The sequence below is a fragment of the Oryctolagus cuniculus genome, chromosome 7, assembly GCF_964237555.1.
Source record: "Oryctolagus cuniculus chromosome 7, mOryCun1.1, whole genome shotgun sequence".
NCBI lineage: Eukaryota > Metazoa > Chordata > Mammalia > Lagomorpha > Leporidae > Oryctolagus > Oryctolagus cuniculus.
The window spans coordinates 157,725,593-157,745,679 of NC_091438.1; the positions used below are offsets into that span (position 1 = coordinate 157,725,593).

Below are 20,087 nucleotides of genomic sequence, written 5' to 3' on the forward strand. Positions count from 1 at the left end.
GTTTGGGGGGCGAACCAATGGAAAAAGAAAGACCTTTCTCTCTGTCTCTCTCTCTCTAAAAAAATAAAAGAAAATAAAAAGAAAAAAATAAAATAAAATGAAACAGACTTCTAAACAACCACACTGGTCAACTCAGAAAATATTCTGAGCTGAGTAAAAATGAAAACACAACACATCTAAGTTTGTGGAACAGAATTAAAGCCGTGCCTGGAGGAAAAGTTAAAATACTGACTTTAGAGAGGAAGCTAGAAAAAGAGGAGGAAATGAAACTCAAGATTCAACTTATTTTACAAATAAGTAAAATTAAATTTTTATTTTAACGAACATTAAGATTAACTTCTAGCTAGTCAATAAAAAAGACTTTTTTAAGGATTTATTTATTTAAAAGTCAGAGTTACAGAGAAAGAGGAAGAGAGAAAGACAGAGAGATCCGCTGATTCACTCCCCAAATGGCCGCGATGGCCAGAGCTGAGCCAGGCCAAAGCCAGGCATCAAGGGCCTCCTCCAGATCGCCCACGTGGGTGCAGGGCCATCTTCCACTGCTTTCCCAGGCACATTAGCAGGGAGCCGGATTGGAAATGAGCAGCCGGGACTCAAACTCATATGGGATGCTGGCATCATGGGCAGCAGCTTCAACTGCTATACCACAATGCCGGTCCCCAAAACTAACTTTTAATATCAAGGACAAATAAGAGGAAATCACCGCATATTGTATACATCTTTAAAAGATAATACTTTGGGGGCTGGTGCTGTGGCATAGTGGGCAAAGCCGCTGCCTGCAGTGTCGGCATCCCATATGGGCACCAGTTCGAGATGCGGCTGCTCCACTTCTGATCCAACTCACCGCCTGAGAGACCCCAAAGAAGCTCCTGGCTCCTGGCTTCAGACTGGCCCAGCTCTGCCCATTGTGGCCATTTGGGAAGGGAACAAGCAAATGGGAGATATCTCTCTTTCTCTCTATCTCTCTGCCTCTGCCTCTCTGTAATTCCACCTTTCAAATAATTAAATAAATCTTTTTAAAAAAAAAAGAAGATAATGCTTTAACATTTTACAAAAAACTTTTTTTTTTTTTTTTTTGACAGGCAGAGTGGACAGTGAGAGAGAGAGACAGAGAGAAAGGTCTTCCTTTTTGCCGTTGGTTCACCCTCCAATGGCCGCCGCGGCCGGCGCACCACGGCCGGCACACCGCGCTGATCCGATGGCAGGAGCCAGGTGCTTATCCTGGTCTCCCATGGGGTGCAGGGCCCAAGTACTTGGGCCATCCTCCACTGCACTCCCTGGCCACAGCAGAGAGCTGGCCTGGAAGAGGGGCAACCGGGACAGAATCCGGCGCCCCAACCAGACTAGAATCCGGTGTGCCGGCGCCGCAAGGGGGAGGATTAGCATAGTGAGCCACAGCACCGGCCACAAAAACTTTTAAAACACGAACTGGACAACTTAAATGATATGAACAAACTCCTTGACACAACATACCAAAACTGATCTTGGAAAAACCAAAAAGGTTTCATAGCTTTTTATTTTTGTTTTTAAAGATCTGTTTTATTTACATGAAAGGCAGAGTTAATGGAGAGAGAGACAGAGAGCGATCTTCCATCCACTGGTTCACTTCTCAAATGGACACAATAGCCAGGGCTGGGCCAGGTCAAAGCAAGGAGCCTAGAACTCTATCCAGGACTCCCACGTGGATGGCAGGGGCCAAGTACTTGGGCCATGCTCCACCTCTTTCACAGGCGCATTAAGCAGGAAGCTAGATTGGAAGTGGAGCAGCCAGGACTCTGCTCCAGGACTCAAAGCTGGCATCAAAGAGGGTGACGTGGCCCATTGTGGCACTATGTCAATCCCTATATTTATTTTTTAAACTAAATACGTAAGAAAAAGACAGAGAGATGAAGTTCATAATTAACTTAAAAAGAAAACTGGTGAAATCTAACAAACATTGGGGCCGGCACCATGGTGCACTGGGTTAATCCTCTGCCTGCGGTGCCAGCATCCCATGTGGGCACCAGTTCTGGTCCTGGTTGCCCCTCTTCCAGTCTAGTTCTCTGGTGTGGCCGGGGAGGGCAGTGGAGGATGGCCCCGGCGCTTGGGCCCCTGTGCCCACGTGGGAGACCAGGAGGAGGCACCTGGCTCCTGGCTTCGGATCAGTGCAGCGCCGGCTGTAGCAGCCATTTGGAGAGTGAAGTGACAGAGGGAAGATCTTTGTCTCTGTCTCTGTCTGTAATTCTATCTGTCTAATAAATAAATAAAAATCTTTCTTTTTTTGACAGGCAGAGTGGACAGTGAGAGAGACAGAGAAAGAGAGAAAAGTCTTCCTTTTTCCGTTGGTTCACCACCCAATGGCTGCTGTGGCCAACGCGCTGCGCCGATCCGAAGCCAGGAGCCAGGTGCTTCTCCTGGTCTCCCATGCGGGTGCAGGGCCCAAGCACTTGGGCCATCCTCCACTGCACTCCTGGGCCATAGCAGAGAGCTGGCCTGGAAGAGGGGCAACCGGGACAGTATCCGGCGCCCCGACCGGGACTAGAACCCGGTGTGCTGGCGCTGCAGGAGGAGGATTAGCCTAGTGAGCCGCAGCGCCAGCCAAAACTCTTTAAAAAAAAAATCGGGCCGGCGCCGCGGCTCACTAGGCTAATCCTCCGCCTTGCAGTGCCGGCACACCGGGTTCTAGTCCCGGTCGGGGCGCCGGATTCTGTCCCGGTTGCCCCTCTTCCAGGCCAGCTCTCTGCTGTGGCCAGGGAGTGCAGTGGAGGATGGCCCAGGTACTTGGGCCCTGCACCCCATGGGAGACCAGGATTAGTACCCGGCTCCTGCCATCGGATCAGCGTGGTGCGCCGGCCACGGCGGCCATTGGAGAGTGAACCAAAGGCAAAAGGAAGACCTTTCTCTCTGTCTCTCTCTCTCACTGTCCACTCTGCCTGTCAAAAAAAAAAAAAAATCTATGAAACATTTAATAAATAATGCCCGGCCAGCACTGTGGCGTAGTGGGTAAAGCCGCCGCCTGCAATGCCAGCATCCCACATGGGCACCAGTTCAAGACCCGGCTGCTCCACTTCCGATGCAGCTCTTTGCTATGGCCTGGGAAAGCAGAAGATGGCCCAAGTCCTTGGGCCCCTGTACCCGCATGGGAAGACTGGGAGGAAGCTCCTGGCTCCTGGCTTCAGATCAGCGCAGCTCCAGCCATTGCGACCAACTGGGGAGTGAACCAGCGGATGAAAGCCCTCTCTCTCTCTTTTCTGCCTCTCCTCTCTCTGTGTAACTCTTTCAAATAAATAAATAAATCTTAAAAAAATAAAAAAGAAATAGTGCCAATCCTACACAAACTATTTCAGAAAGGTAAAGTTTCCCAACTCATTCTGTGAGGCCAGGATTATCTTTTTTTTTTTTTTTTTTTTTTTTTAGAGAGAGAGAGATTTATTTTATTTATTTGAAAGACAGAGTTACAGAGAGAGACAGAGAGAGAGGTCTTCCATCTGCTGGTTCACTCCCCAGATGGCCGTAAGGGCCGGAGCTGTGCATATCCAAAGCCAGGAGCCAGGAGTTTCTTCCAGGTCTCCCACGTGGGTGCAAGAGCCCAAGGACTTGGGACATCCTCCAGTGCTATCCCAGGCCACAGCAGAGAGCCAGATGGGAAGAGGAGCAGCTGGGACTGGAACCAGCGCCCATGTGGGATGCCGGCGCTTCAGGCCAGGGTTTAACCCGCTGCACCACAGCACCAGCCTCGCCAGGATTACCTTGATACCAAAACCAAAGATTTCACACACATAGTCAAAAGAAAACTACAGCTCAATATCCCTTGCGAATATAAAGGTTAAAAATTCTTAACAAAATCCTGGCAAAATTCAGCAATATATTAAAAAGGTAATACAAGTGGAATTTATCCAATGAACCAAGATCGTTTCAGCATTTGAAAAAGCAATCAACATAATCACCGCATTAACAGAATCAAGGAGGGGAGGAAAGGTGTCAGCTCCAAAAACACCAAAAGGCACCAAACAACATTCAAAAGCATGTATGACTTATTAAAAAAAAAAAAAAACACTGAGTCAAGTTTCTTAATTAATAAAGAATCCTACAGACAGCCTATGGAGAGCCTACAGATAGCCTGCAGACAGCCTATGGACAACCTACGGACAAGCCTATGGACAGCCTACAGACAAGCCCACGGACAGCCTACGGACAAGCCCATGGACAGCCTATAGACAGCCTACAGGCAGCTTACAGACAGTCTACGGACAGCCTACAGGCAGCTTACAGACAGCCTATGGGCAGCCTACAACAGCCTACCGACAGCGTTTGGCCCATCTCAGAAGTGCCCGCGTTGCACGCCTGCCCAGCGACCTGCTGACGCACAAGCTGGCAGGCAGCAGTGCTGACTCCGGCTGGGCCTCTGAGCCCATGCAGGAGACCCAGACTGAGGAACCAGCGCTGGGCTTCTCGCTGGTCCAGCCTAGTCCCAGCCCAGGCCTCTGTGGGCACATGGGGACTGAACCAACAGACAGGAGCACTCTCGCTCTCTTCCTCCCTCTCCAACCCTTAAATAAATATTATAGGATTAAATTAAAATAAAGGGTACCTACAAGAAGCCTACTGCCAGCATCATACCTAAGTGTGGAAGACTAGAGGTGTTTTCCCCAAAATCACGAAGTAAGGTAGGAGTGTCTACTCTCACCCTTCCAACACTACACCCAAAGTCCCAGACAGTGCAACAGAACAAATCGGAAGGCAAAGCTGTCTTTATTTGCCAATGATACAATCATCTACAGAAAAAACTAAAAAAAAAAAAAAAAAAACCCACTACTTGGAGTGGGCATTTGGCTCAGAAGTTAACAAATACTTGGAACGCCCTGGGCTGGCGTCCCTGCCCCACTTCCAATCCAGCTCCCTCCTAACACACACCGGGGAAGCAGCCACTGGTGGCTCAAGTGTCCGGGCCTCCATCACCCGTGCTGAGTTCTGGAATCCTGACTTCAGCCTGGCCCCACCTCCACTCTTGTGGACATCTGGGGAGTGAGCCAGCAGAGGGGAGAGGAGATCTCTGTTCTCTGTTCCTTTCTCTTTCTCTCTCGGCCTTCTAAGCAAGTAAATAAAAATTTTTTAAAGTCAAAATCAAAAAAGTCTTCCAGAATTTAAACTGAGTTTAACAAGGAGGCAGATACACAAGAGATACACAAAACTCAATTTTCTTTTCTTTTTTTTTTTTTTGACAGGCAGAGTGGACAGTGAGAGAGAGAGAGACAGAGAGAAAGGTCTTCCTTTTCCGTTGGTTCACCCTCCAATGGCCACCGCAGCTGGCACGCTGTGGCCGGCGCACCGCGCTGATCCGAAGCCAGGAGCCAGGTGCCTCTCCTAGTCTCCCATGTGGGTGCAGGGCCCAAGCCCTTGGGCCATCCTCCACTGCCCTCCCTGGCCACAGCAGAGAGCTGGCCTGGAAGAGGAGCGACCGGGACTAGAACCTGGTATGCCAGCACCACAGGCGGAAGATTAGCCTAGTGAGCCACAGTGCCAGCTAAAACTCAATTTTATTTCTATATATTAGCATCCAACAAGTATAAATAAAATTAAAAAATAAAATATAAAAATACAAATAATTACCAAATTTGAAATATTTAGAGAAATTTAACAGAATATGTCCATGACCCATACATTTAAAACTACAAAAATACTTCTAAGAAAAATCAAAGCAGACCTAAGTAAATGTAGACATACAGCACAGTATTGGATTGAAAGATCAATATTAGGAGTCTATTCTGCCCCAAATTGATCCATAGCTCCCACACATCCCAATAAAAATCCCAGCAAGCTTTTTGGTAAGAATTGATAAAGTGATTCTAAAATTCAAATGATGACACAAAGGACCAAAGCCTGAAACAATTTAAAGATAAAATTAGAAACCTTTCTACTAGTTGATTTCAAGACTTACCATCAAGCTGCAGCAACAGTGGGATATTTACATTAGGCCAGATACAGAAAAATGAAGCAGAGGACAGAAGGTAACTCACGTACCCACAATTTGATTTTTCACAAGGGAAACAGGACAATTCTAAGGAGAAAGGGCCATTTTTTCCAACCCAAAATGCTGGAACTGATATCCAAATAGGGAAATAACCTCAACATGATACATACAGGAAAAGATGTTCAACGTGATGCGTCATCACAGACGTGCAAATTAAAACCACATGAAATATCACTACGCACTCATTAGAGTGGCCCAATCAAGGGCACACACAGGGGCGGGCCACGAGGAGTCTCACACACCACTAGTGGGAAGGAAAGCCAGTACAACTTCGCAAAACGCTCCGTTTCTCATCCCGTTAAATACACACCCTGTGCCCAGTCGTTCCACCCACAGGCATTCGCCTAGCAAAGTGACAACCACGCCGCACCAACACCTACGCGCGAGCATTCACAGCAGCCCCCAACCAGAACCGAGCCTGCGGGGCGGACTCGAAGCTGAGCTCCGTGGTCCACTCTCCAGCATTCATACCTCATGCTGCCTCCTTCCAAGAAGGGAGGCTGAGACCTGTGAGCTGCTTCTGGTTAAGAGAGTACAGCAAGGCGACGGGGTGCATGTCACTGTACTAATGTGTATGACACATGACAGTAACGTCCATCTTGGTACAAGACTCTGGCTGGATTTGTCAGGAAGACCATGTGGCAAGAAACAGAGTGGTCTCTGGCTGACAGTCAGTGACACACTGAGACCCCCAGTTCATAAGGAATTGTATGCTCACAACGACCACGTGAGCTAGGAGGCAGAGCCCACCCCAGCAAAGCCCTGGATGGGACCACAGCCTGACAGTCACCTTGATTGTAGCCTGGTGAGGCTCAGCTTAGCTCCTGACTCACAAAACCTGTGAGATAACAGAGGGGCCAGGATACTGAGTTTGTGGTGATGCTGTCACACAGCAACCAAAAACTAATACAATCCAAATGTCCAATTGGTGAAGAGATGGACAAACTAGGCTAGAGCCACCCAACAGGATTCTACTCTGCAATAGAAGTGACAAAGTACGAATACACAATGCTCATTAATTTCACACTTTTCTGAGCAAAAGAAGAAACACATAAAAGAATGTTTACATTCGGGCCAGCACTGTGGCACGGCAAGTTAAACTGCCACCTGCAGTACCAGCAACCCACGTGAGCACTATTTCAACTCCGGGCTGCTCCACTTCTAATCCAGCTCCCTGCTAACGTGCCTGGGAAAGCAGGGGAAGACGGCCCAAGTGCTTAGGCTCCTGCCACCCATGTGGAAGACCAGGACGGAGTTCCAAGCTCCTGGCTTTGGCCGGGCCCAGACCTGGCCTTTGCAGCCATTTCAGGAGTGAACCAGCAGATGGACAATCTCTCCTTCTCTCTGTAATTACGACTTTCAAATAAATAAATATGTTTTGAAAAAGAAAGAAAAAATGTATACATTATAAATTCAGTCCTATGAGGTTTTTTTTGTTTTTGTTTTGTTTTTGTTTTGTTTTTGTTTTTTTTTTTTTTTTTTGACAGGCAGAGTGGACAGTGAGAGAGAGAGAGACAGAGAGAAAGGTCTTCCCTTGCTGTTGGTTCATCCTCCAATGGCCGCCGCGGCCGGTGTGCTGCGGCCAGCGCACTGCGCTGATCCGAAGCCAGGAGCCAGGTACTTCTCCTGGTCTCCCATGGGGTGCAGGGCCCAAGCACTTGGGCCATCCTCCACTGCCCTCCCTGGCCACAGCAGAGAGCTGGCCTGGAAGAGGGGCAACCAAGACAGAATCCGGCGTCCCGACCAGGACTAGAACCCGGTGTGCCGGCACCACAAGGTGGAGGATTAGCCTAGTGAGCCGCGGCGCCAGCCAGTCCTATGAGATTCTAAAGAAAACAAATATAATCTGCAGTCACAGAGAGCCACTCTGACTCCCGCAGCCCCTAACAGAAGAGAATCAACGGCAAGGAGCCCAAGGGGATACAGAAGGAGAAAGGGGCTGTTTGGTCTCGGCAGTGCTGGCGATGACCCAGGCTGGCCAGAGCTCATTAAACTGACCACAGCACACCTACTGGCATGCCACAGCAAAGTTCAGGCCAGAGGACCTTGCCACCCAAGAAGATATTAAATCTAAAGTATTAAAAACACTAGCAAAGCCGCAGAGAAAGTAACCAGAATAGAAAGTTACCTTTGTGAAGGAGAAATCCGAGACACCACTTCAACCAAGCATTCGAATCCATTATCGTCAACAATGGGACAAACTGGCACCACATGCCTGCTGACCACTGAGGACACACTGTCACTTATATAATATTCTCATTAAAAATGAAAGGTGGGGCGGGTGCTGTGGCATAGCAGGTAAAGCCACCGCCTGCAGTGCCAGCATCCCACAAGGGCACTGGTTCAAGTCCCAGCTGCTCCAGTTCCAATCCAGCTCTCTGCTATGGCCTGGGAAAGCAGTAGAAGATGACCTAAGTCCTTGGGCCCCTGCACCTGTATGGGAGACCTGGAAAAAGCTCCTGGCTCCTGGCTTCGGATCACAGCCAATTACAGAGTGAACCAGCGGATGGAAGACCTCTCTGTCTCTCTCTGCCTCTCCTTCTTTCTCTGTAACTCTGACTTTCAAATAAATAAATAAAGGCAAGGGGCCAGTGCTGTGGTATAGCAGGTAAAGCCGCCTGCAATGCTGCCATCCCACATGGGTGCCAGTTCGAGTCCCAGCTGCTCCACTTCCGATCCAGCTCTCTGCTACGGCCTGGGAAAGCAGAAGAAGGTCCAAGTCCTTGGGCCCCTGCACCCATGTGGAAGACCCGGAAGAAGCTCCTGGCTCCTGACTGGCCCAGGTCCCATCACTGGCAGCCATATGGGGGGGAGTAGACCAACAGATGGAAGACCTCTCTCCCTCTCCCTCTCTCTGCATCTCTGTTACTCTGTCTTTCAAATAAATAAATAAATCTAAAAAAAAAAAAAAGAGAGAGGCAAAGCAACCGAGAGAGAGGGCGCGCTTTTCCACCTGCTGGCTCACTCCCCAGCTGCCTGCAACAGCCAGGGCTGGCCACACAGAAGCCAGGACTCAGGAGCTCCATCTGGGCTGCCACGTGGATGGCAGGAACTCAAGGACTTGAGCCATCATCTGCTGCCTTCCAGGTGATCAGCAGGAAGCTGGATCAAAGTGGAACAGCTGAGACTTGAACCAGCACCCGGATGTTGGAAGCCAGGCAAAACAGGCCGCAGCCTAATCCTCTGGGCCACAGTGCCAGCTCTCTGATTTTTTTTAATTGGGAAAACCTGAATGTGGGTTGTGTATCAAATAACATTATTGCATCAATACTAAACCTCTTGTGTGATGATTATGTAGAGAATAAGTTACTCTTAGGAGATGGTCAAGTATTCCCCTCACTGGGATGAGTAGACTCATCTGATGTCTGTAATTTACTATAAACGCTTAAACAAGAGACCAAGATACAGCAACTTCAGCAAAATATGAGCAATGTTGGTGAAACATTTTTTTTCAAAGATTTATTTATTTATTTGAAAGGCAGAGTTACAGAGAGAGAGAGATCTTCCATCCACTGGGCCACTTCTAAAATGGCCACAACAGCCAAGGCTGGGTCAGGCTGAAGCCAGGAGCTTCTTTCAGGTCTCCCAAGTGGGTGGCAGAGGCCCAAACACTTGGGCCACCCTCCACTGCTTTCCAAGGCACATTAGCAGGGAGCTGGATCAGAAGTAGAGCAGCTGGGACTTGGACCTGGTACCCATATGGGATGCAAGCATGCAGTCCACAGCTTTAACTGGCTATGCCACAGCGCCGGACCCTGGCGAAACTTTTATGGAAGTTTTACAGTTCTCTATTATTCTTCCAAGTTTCCTAAAAGTTGGAAAATTTTCAAAAGGAAGCACAGAAGGAGAAGATACCTTGGTTTGAACCACTGTTATCCAAGAGTTCAATGGACTTCCTAACCTGCATCCGGAGCCACAGTGCAGGAAACTGAGTCTTACCCAGCATGCACGGTGCACCAGGAGCTCCTCACACCGTGACTTCAGCCGACCCTCACTGCACACCTCAGGGCAGCCACAGCTGCTCATTCTCAGCGGCAACTCGGCTGCTGGAAGCTGGCGTGCCAAGCCCCGCACCCTCACTGCAGAGCTGCAGGCCAACCGAACCGTGGGGACACACGCCCGCTCTGCTGTCCTCCATGGCTCTCCTTCCTTCCCTGGCCCTGCAAACAAAATGCACTGCACCCAAAGAACTCCAACAGATCTGAGGTCTATGTTCTGCCATCATCTTCAATACGCAGTAACTGTGAAGCAGTCAGATAGAACCAGGCCTCTGCTCTACAGTGGCAACAGAAAAACCAGCGGAAAATAAACAAATTATGGGTCGGGGCCAGTGCTATGGCGTAGCAGCTGGTGCCAGCATTCCAAATTGGCACCAGTTCAAGTCCCGGCTGCTCCACTTCCCATCCAGCTCTCTGCTATGGCCTGGGAAGAGCAGCAGAGGACGGCCCAAGTGTTTCAGCTCCTGCACCCATGTGGGAGACCTGGATAAAGTTTCTGGCTCCTGGTTTTTGGCCTGGCTCAACCCTGGCTGTTGTGGCCATATGGGGAGTAAGCCAGAAAATGGAAGATCTCTCTGTGTGTCTTTCTGTCTCTGCCTCGCTCTGTAACTCTGACTTCCAAATAAACAAAATCTTAAAAACAAAGACACTGCTTAAGGCACCCATATTCCTATCACAGTGCCTGGGTTCCAGCCCCAGATCTGCTGATGCTAGTGCAGGTGGCAACTGACAACTCCAGGCCTGGGTTCTCGCCAACCACACGGAGACCTGGCTCCTGGCTTCAACATGGCCCAATTCCGGCTGTTGCAGGCATTTGGGGAGTGAACCAGCAGAAGGGAATCTCTAGTTCTGTCTCTGAAATAAATAAAATGAAATAAACGTTTTAAAAAAAAAGGAATCACTGTAATTTTTTAAAAAGACTATAGTTTACCATTACAAAAAGGTTTACCCCTGAAACCCTAAAGTCACAAAGGACAGCCAGCATAAACACCAGCATTTGAGGTGTTCCTTTAAATTATTTTTTTAAAAGATTTATTTTATTTATTTGCAAGACAGATTTACAGAAAGAGGTAGAAAGACAGACAGGTCCTTCATCCACTGGTTGATTCCCCAAACAGCCGCAACAGCCAGAGATGAGCTGATCCGAAGCCAGGAGCCAGGAGCTTCTTCCAGGTCTCCCACGTAGGTGCAGGGGCCCAAGGACTTGGGCCATCCTCTGCTGCCTTCCCGGGCGCATGAGCAGGGAGCTGGATTGGAAGAGGAGCAGCTGGGACTTGAACCGGCGTCCATATGGGATGCTGGCACTGTAGGCCAGGGCTTTAACCCACTGCACCACAGTGTCAGCCCATCCTTTAAAATTTAAATTACTTCAGATCAAATAAAAGAACAATTTAACCAGCCTACTTGACTAGACTAGTGGTTAACATATTAAAATATCATGTGCTAGGGGCTGGCATTGTAGCACAGCAGGTCCAGGTGATGCCAGCATCCCGTATTAAAGTGACAGTTTGGGTCCCAGCCACTGCACTTCAGATGCACCTTGGATCGACTTCCTGCTAACATACCTAGAAAGGCAGTGGACGGCCTGGGTACTTGGGCCCCTGCCACCTGGATTGAGACCTGGGACACACGGATCGTGTTTCCAGCTCCTGGCTTCTGCCTGGCCCGATCTGGCTGCTGTGGCCATTTACAGTTTCAAACAAGGGACTAAAAGATCTTCCTTTCTCCTTCTCTGTTGCCCTGCCTTTCAAGTCATTTTTTTTAAAAATCATACCCTGAGAGATGTTGTAATAGAACTTATGGAGGAGCGGCATTGTGGTGCAGCAGGTAAAGCCGCCATCTGGGATGCCTGAGCCCATATGGGTGCCAGTCCATGTCCCAGCTGCTCCACTTCCAATCCAGCTCCCTGCCAAAGGCCTAGGAAAGCAGCAGAAGATGGCCCAAGCACTGGGCCCTTGCACCCACGTGGGAGATGCAGACGAAGCTCCTGGCTCCTATCTTCAGCCTGGCCTGGCCATTGTGGCCACTTGGGGAGGAAACCAGCCATTGGAAGATCTCTTGTCTCCCTTTCTCCATCCCTCCCTCCCTCTCTCTCTCCAACTCTGACTTTCAAATAAATAATCTTAAAAAAGGGGGGGGGGGGCGGCACTGTGGCGCAGCAGGTTAACACCCTGGCCTGAAGCACCGGCATCCCATATGGGTGCCAGTTTGAGACCCGGCTGCTCTACTTCCTGTCCAGCTCTCTGCTGTGGCCTGGGAAAGCAGTAGAGGATGGCCCAAGTCCTTGGGCCCCTGCACCCACATGGGAGACCCGGAGCAAGCTCCTGGCTTCAGATCAGTGCAGCTCCGGCTGTTATGGACAACTGGGGAGTGAACCAGCGGGTGGAAGACCTCTCTGCCTCTCCTCTCTCTGTGCAACTCTTTCAAGTAAAATAAATAGATCTTAGAAAGAAAGATAGAAAAACAGAAAAACAGAAAGAAAGAAAGAAAGAAAGAAAGAAAGAAAGAAAGAAAGAAAGAAAGAAAGAAAGAAAAAAAAAGAAAAGAAAAGAAAAGAAAAAAAAAAAGAAAAGAAAAGAAAAGAAAAGAAAAGAAAAGAAAAGAAAAGAAAAGAAGGCAGGCAGAAAGAAAGAAGACAGACAGACAGACAGAAAGAACGAACGAACCTGTGGAAAGGTTTAGGTCCATTTGTTTTGTGAGTGCAAATCTAGAGTTTATTAGGTGGAATAACAGTAACAGACACCATACTTTGTCTGGCATGGTTCTAAGCACTGTTACATACATCAGTTGATTTAATCCTCAGAGCAACCCTACGAGACAGGCTCTAGGACTGTTCTATTCCACGAATGCAGAAACTAAGGCCAAAAAACTCCCATCTCCAAGTTCACACAGCTAAGCAGTGGGGTAGGGCTCCAAGCAGAGGCGCTGGCCTCAGAGCCTACACTTGCAACCCCTGACCCTGCCTCTCAACCGAAGAGTCCTTCTCCCTCTCACTCTTAACCTCTAATCTTCTGAGACTGAGACTGTCGCCACATGGGCAACTCTCAAAGTTCCAGTGAGACACAGAGCACGGGCTCAGCCCCGCTGGCCCACCCCACGGAGCTCCTGAGACATAACCAACTCTGGGGCAAAGACTCCATCTCACACGCCTGGACTGCAGAAATGGGCTGATCAGGACACAAACGACACGCAGCTGCAGAACAGCTCCGGCCACTTCGGCTGGACGGCGACCAACTCTGGTGTGAGGAGCCCAGTCTTTGCGGCTCCCGGCTGGACAGTGACAGACACTGGCATGCAGAGCCCAGTCTTTGCGGCTCCCGGCTGGACGGCGACCGACGCTGGTGTGAAGAGTTCGGTTTCTCCCGGGGCCATCAGCAATTCTGATGCAACCCCGGCTCCACCAGCTTGAGAAAGGAGGGCAAAGGCCGGGCAGGGCTGAGAACCGGAGAGTCGGCCATGCCCCACAGGGGCCGCAGATCCGTTTCCAGCCGTTCAGAGAGGGCACTTTCCAGAACCCAGAGGAATCCCTGGGTACAACAGCGGAGCCAAGCGACGGGATTTTCAGTGCCCTTCCCAGCACTGACTCATTTTATGTCCTAAAAGACCAAGGGATGAGGCCGAGGACGTCACAACACAGAACACTGGGAGGAGCCCCAGGCCGGGAGAAGCCTCAGTATTTCGGGGGGTGGGGGGGGAGGCTGTGGCACAGCGGGTTAAAGCCCTGGCCTGCAGCACCAGCCTCCCATATGGGTGCTGGTTCTCGTCCCAGCTGCTCCACTTCCAATCCAGCTCCCTGCTGATGTGCCTGGGAAAACGGTTGAGGATGGCCCAGGTCCTTGGGCCCCTGCCCCCACGTGGAGACCCAGAAGAAGCTCCTGGCTCTGCCCCGGCTCCAGGCCCTGCGGCCACTTGGGGAGTGAATCAGCAGATGGCATACCTCCCCCTCCCCCTCCCCCTCCCTCTACCTCCACCTCTACCTCCACCTCCCCCTCCACCTCCCCCTCCACCTCTCCCTCCACCTCCCCCTCCACCTCTACCTCCCTCTGCCTCCACCTCTCCCTCCGCCTCCCCCTCCGCCTCCCCCTCCACCTCTGCCTCCCCCTCCCCCTCCGCCTCTACCTCCCTCTGCCTCTACCTCTCCCTCTCTCTCTTCCCCTCTGCCTCTACCTCTACCTCTACCTCTCCCTCTCTCTCTTCCCCTCTGCCTCTCCCTCTACCTCTCTCTCTTCCCCTCTGCCTCTACCTCTCTACCTCTGCCTGTCAAGTAAATAAGATAAATCTTTAAAAGAGAGAGAGGAAGGCAGACACTCCCCAAACTCCAGCGCTTTGGACAGTGAGAAGGCGAGAGTCAGTCCGAGAAATTCCCCTAATCTCAGGACAGGGCCACCTGCCTGCTGAGTCTCACGGCGCCGGGGACGCCATCTGGGGACCTCAGCACCGCCTTTACGCAGCTCCTGCACAGACTCACCCCGGAGAGAGAGGGCTGCGAAGCCCTAAGTCCAGGTCTGCTGCCCAGGGAGGAAGCGAAGACTCGGAAAGTGCTGCAGTGCGAGCGGGGACAGGGTGGGGAGGCCCAGGTGGGACCAGTTTCTTCCTCATCGGTCTACTCCTCAGACAGACATCCACGGCCACTCCGCGAAGTTCACGGGACGGGTGCGCTATTGAATTCCATCTTCCGCGGACTCCGGGACCCGGGGCAGTCACGCACACGCGCGGGTTCAAACCCACGCGCGATGGAGCGCAGTTAGCTCCGCGCAGACCTCAGTCCTGACAAAGTCGTGCGTGGAGGGTGCACAAGCACTAAGGGCGATAATGACCGAGATCTGACCCCGGGGTGCCAGGCTGCGTCCGCCCGCTTCTCCCACCTCGGGCCCGGACGCCCCCTCGAGGCTGTGCCCTCCCCACTTCGCGGCGGCAGGTGCACGGCGCCCACGCGGCTCCAAGGCCAGGGGGCAGCCCTCGGCCAAGAAGCCCAAACGCACGCCGGCTGGGACGGCTCCTCCGCGGAGGTCCGGCGGCGTGCGTCGCTCGCGGACGCCGGCGAGGGTCCGACCCTGCAACTAGGAGAGGGACTCGAAGAGGGGCCGCCCCGGAGGCTGAGGCCGTGGGAGAGCGGGACCCCTGCCCCTCGCGGGTTGGGGGACAGCCCGAGCGACCGAACACCCCCCCGCACGCCCTCGCCTCCCGCAGGGCCCCCTCCGCAGCTCGAGGCGGGGGCTGCCCGAGCGGCCCGCCTCCCGCCCGCCACGCATGAACTGGACTGGAGGAACCTGCGAGTGGGAAGCGAGAGCCCGCAGGCGCGCCCGAGCCCCCCAGGCTGCGGCTCCGGACGGTGGTCACTGAGGGGTCGCCGGGGGAGGGGCCGGGCGGGCAGGGCTGGCGGAGGGGCGGGGCTCGCAGGGGGACGCGAAGTCGGGGACGCCGGCTTCGGGGACTCCGGGGGCCCCAGCTGGCTCCCGGCCGCGCCCCGAACGCCCTCTGCAGCCGCGGTCCCCGCCGCCACGGCGAGGGAGTCTCGCTCCCCTTACCTGGCCCGGCTGCTCTGTCTGCTCCGAGGACGCCATCTTTCCGAGGCCTGACTAATCTATCGCCGAGGGGCAAGGTTTCTCCCAAGCACCCTCGCTCCCGCCCAGACTAAAGTAGCCGGAGCCGAGCCTGTCGATGGGGGCCGATTCAAAGTCTGGGTCCTCTTCGTATCGCTGCGTGTGCATTGTTGAATTAAATCGCTACCCGTCCCCACGCGGTGCCAGGATACAATGGGGGACTCGGGACGTATTTAAGAAAGGTGAAAATTAACTTTAAGCGTTCAGTTCAGTACAACTCACTGGCTACTGTTCACCAGAACTTTGGTGGACGCTAGAAATAAAACGGTCCGAGTCCCAACCCCCGCTCCCCAGTCCAGGCCAAACAAGCACCCAGCCTGATACAAGTGCGCCCTGCCCGGTCACAGGGGCACCCGCCCTGGTACAGGTGCGCCCACCCTGCTCACAGGGGCACCCACCATGGTCACAGGTGCACCCACCCAGGTCACGGGGGCACTCACCCTGGTCACAGGGGCACCCACCATGGTCACAGGGGCAACCACCCTGGTACAGGGGCGCCCTGCCCAGCTACAGGGGCACCCACCCTGCTCACAAGGGCACCCACCCTGGTCACAGGTGCAACCACCCTGTTACAGGTGCGCCCACCCTGGTACAGGTGCGCCCTGCCCAGTCACAGGTGCGCCCAGCCCAGTCACAGGGGCACTCACCCAGGTCACGGGGGCACCCACCCTGCTCACGGGGTCACCCACCCTGGTCACGGGGGCACCCACCATGGTCACGGGGGCACCCACCCTGCTCACAGGTGCTCCCACCCTGGTCACAGGGGCACCCACCCAGGTCACGGGGGCACCCACCCTGGTCACAGGTGCTCCCACCCTGGTCACAGGGGCACCCACCCCAGGTCAAAGAGGCACCCACCCTGGTCACAGGGGCGCCCACCCCAGGTCAAAGGGGCGCCCAGCCTGGTCACAGGTGGGCTCTGTTTGGAGAACACACAAGAGGGGGCCTTTTGGTGGAGAGAGTCCTCCACTAACACTCAGTACTTCACAGTGGTTAGACTATTAGATTTTTTTTTTTTAAGATTTATTTATTTGAGCCGGCGCCGCAGCTCACTAGGCTAATCCTCCGCCTAGCGGCGCCGGCACACCGGGTTCTAGTCCCGGTTGGGGCACCGGATTCTGTCCTGCTTGCCCCTCTTCCAGGCCAGCTCTCTGCTGTGGCCAGGGAGTGCAGTGGAGGATGGCCCAGGTGCTTGGGCCCTGCACCCCATGGGAGACCAGGAAAAGCACCTGGCTCCTGGCTCCTGCCATCGGATCAGCGCGGTGCGCCGGCCGCAGCGCGCTGGCCACGGCGGCCATTGGAGGGTGAACCAACGGCAAAAGGAAGACCTTTCTCTCTGTCTCTCTCTCTCACTGTCCACTCTGCCTGTCAAAAAAAAAAAAAAAAAGATTTATTTATTTGAAAGGCAGAGTTACAGAGTGAAAGAGAATGGAAGAGACAGAGATCTTCCAATGCTGGTTCACTCCCCAGATGGCCGCAAGGGCCAGAGCTGGGCTGGTCAGGAGCCAGGAGCGTCCTCCAAGTCTCTTACATGAGTGCAGGGGCCCAAGGACTTGGGTCATTTTCTGCTGCTTTCCCAGACCATAGCAGAGAGCTGGATGGGAAGAGGAGCAGCTGGGACTCGAACTGGCGCCCATATGGGATGTGGGCGCTGCACACAGCAGCTTTATCTGCTACGCCAGCACAGGCCCCATAGACTGTTAGGTTGTTTTTTTTGTTTTGTTTTGTTTTGTTTTGTTTTGTTTTTGACAGGCAGAGTGGACAGTGACAGTGAGAGAGAGAGACAGAGAGAAAGGTCTTCCTTTGCTGTTGGTTCACCCTCCAATGGCCGCCGTGGCCGGCGCTCTGCGGCCGGCGCACCGCGCTGATCTGATGGCAGGAGCCAGGTGCTTCTCCTGGTCTCCCATGGGGTGCAGGGCCCAAGCACTTGGGCCATCCTCCACTGCACTCCCGGGCCACAGCAGAGAGCTGGCCTGGAAGAGGGGCAACCGGGACAGAATCCAGCGCCCCGACCGGGACTAGAACCTGGTGTGCCGGCGCCGCAGGCAAAGGATTATCCTATTGAGCCGTGGTGCTGGCGACTGTTAGATTTTAAACTCGATAGGAAATTATGTGAAAAAGGATGCATAAGCTAGAAGTATCAGTTCATAACTGTAGTGTTTCTAGATGAATATGGAGTACTCAGAAGTTGTCTTCATTAACAATTCCTCCCACCAATATGGCTTAAATGGCTACACCTCGATTAAGATAATGTCTGTCCCCTCACCTGCATTTTTATAAACAAAATAAGAAAGTGAACATGGACAGTTGTTTCCAATTTACATTAAATGGCCCCCCTTTAAGCCAGGAAACTTTGATATTTTTTTAAAAATTATTTGTCATCTTAAGTGTTAGTTTTTCAGGAGGAAGAAACAGAGACTTCTCTGTGTTTTAACAAGCAGCACTGGGGCCAACACTGGCATAGTGGGTAAAGCCTGCTGAGTCACCAGCATCCCACGTGGGCGCTGGTCTCAGTCCCGGCTGCTCCACTTCCGATCCAGCTCCATACTCGTGGCCTGGGAAAAGCAGAGGAAGATGCCCAGGTGTCTGGGCCCCTGCACCCACGTGGAAGACCCAGGAGAAGTTCCCAGCTTCTGTTCAGTCCTGGCTGTTGCGGCCAGCTGGGGAGTGAACCAGTGGGTGGAAGATCTATCTCTTCTCTGTCTGTCTGTCTATCTGTCTCCCCCCACCGCCATCTGTAACTCTGACTTTCAAATAAATTTTTAAAAAAACTATTAAAACAAGGATGAAAGCAGGCATTGTGACGCAGTAGGTTAAGCCACCACTTGGGACCCCACCGTCCCAAATCAGAGAGACTGGTTCTGACCCCACCCACTCTGCTCCTAATCCAGCTTCCTGCTAATGCACTTGGGAGGTGTGGACGATGGCCCAAGTGCTTGGGTCTGTGCCACCCATGTGGGGGACCAGACTGGAGTTCCTGGCTCCTGGCTTCAGACTGGTGCAACCCTGGCCGTTGTGGGCATTCAGGGAGTGAACCAGCAGATGGAAGGTCTCTCACTCTGCCCTTCAAACACACCAATCTTTTAAAGAAAACAAAATTGGCCGGCGCCACGGCTCACTAGGCTAATCCTCCGCCTTGCGGCGCCGGCACACCGGGTTCTAGTCCCAGTCGGGGCACTGGATTTGTCCCGGTTGCCCCTCCTCCAGGCCAGCTCTCTGCTGTGGCCAGGGAGTGCAGTGGAGGATGGCCCAAGTGCTTGGGCCCTGCACCCCATGGGAGACCAGGATAAGCACCCGGCTCCTGCCATCGGATCAGCGCGGTGCGCTGGCGGCAACGCGCCGGCCGCGGTGGCCATTGGAGGGTGAAGCAACGGCAAAGGAAGACCTTTCTCTCTGTCTCTCTCTCTCTCTCACTGTCCACTCTGCCTGTCAAAAAAAATAATAAAAAATAAATTAAAAAAAAAAAAAAAGAAAGAAAACAAAATCAAGGTAAGTGCTGTGGGGTCGCACCTGAACAACTTCCAAGCATGGATCACTCTTCTTGACTGATTGGAGACCTTACTGTTTATGTGATATAGCCAAAGGAAAAAGTTGTAGCAACTTGTCCAATGACCTTACTTAGCCTGATTTTTGAGTTCAGAATCAGGGGACACTTCATTCCACAATGTTTCAGTGAGCGAAGCAGAGATGTTGGGTCTGTAGACAGAAAAGAGCTGAAAAAAGCAGAAATAAACAAAAAAAGCAGACTGGTCTTTTCAAAGTTACTTTGCTTGCCGTACAGGGACAGGGAGACGGAATAATGAAAAGTGACCAATTGGCTAAAATCAGGTTACTTTCAAATTGCACTTTTTTGGTAAAGATTGAGGCAGAGGAGCTCATCATCATGCCAGATCAAGCTGGGAAATGGGGCTGTCACCGCTAATCCTAATTTCTTTGGAGGTCAGATAAATTAGTTCCAGCTTGGTGTTGTAAAAGTTGAGGTTGAGTGACTCCATTTTGATGTTCTGCTGGTCTGTCGAGGCCTCGTGTAGGAGCTTAGCTCAAAACAGTGGGTTCCTGTAATTGTTATTTGCGGGGGCCGGGGCCGTGGCGCAGTAGGTTAATCCTCCACCTGCAGTGCCGCCATCCCACACGGGCGCCGGTTCTAGTCCCAGCTGCTCCACCTCCGATCCAGCTCTCTGCTATGGCCCGGGAAAGCAGTAGAAGATGACCCAAGTCCTTGGGCCCTGCACCCGCGTGGGAGACCCAGAAGAAGCTCCTGGCTTCTGGCTTCGGATCGGCACAGCTACAGCTCGGGCTGCTACGGCCACCTGGGGAGTGAACCAGCGGATGGAAGTCTCTCTCTCTCTCCCTCCCTCTCTCTCTCTCTCTCTGCCTCTGCATAACTCTGCCTTTCAAATAATAAATAAGTAAACCTTTAAGAAATTTAAACAAGTAAATTCGGCTTCCTTCACGTCAGCCCAAAGCCGGGCGTCT

The 20,087-nt window shown here is 52.3% G+C and overlaps 1 protein-coding gene across 5 annotated transcripts in view; it reads right to left on the reverse strand.

The window, feature by feature from the left end:
* The window catches only part of PEX14 (peroxisomal biogenesis factor 14), a 153,865-nt gene extending 138,239 nt beyond the window's left edge, over nucleotides 1–15,626 (reverse strand). For 4 of the 5 annotated variants that reach the window (XM_070079319.1, XM_070079318.1, XM_051856878.1 and 1 more), the window contains exon 1: nucleotides 15,537–15,626. In XM_070079319.1, the coding sequence (XP_069935420.1) occupies nucleotides 15,537–15,572 (36 nt within the window). In that variant the 5' untranslated portion in view covers nucleotides 15,573–15,626. Of the gene's footprint in view, nucleotides 1–5,917; nucleotides 5,942–15,536 lie in introns of those variants that run through there. The other variant, XM_051856879.2, reaches the window with a different exon arrangement.
* Nucleotides 15,627–20,087: the final 4,461 nt, after the last annotated feature.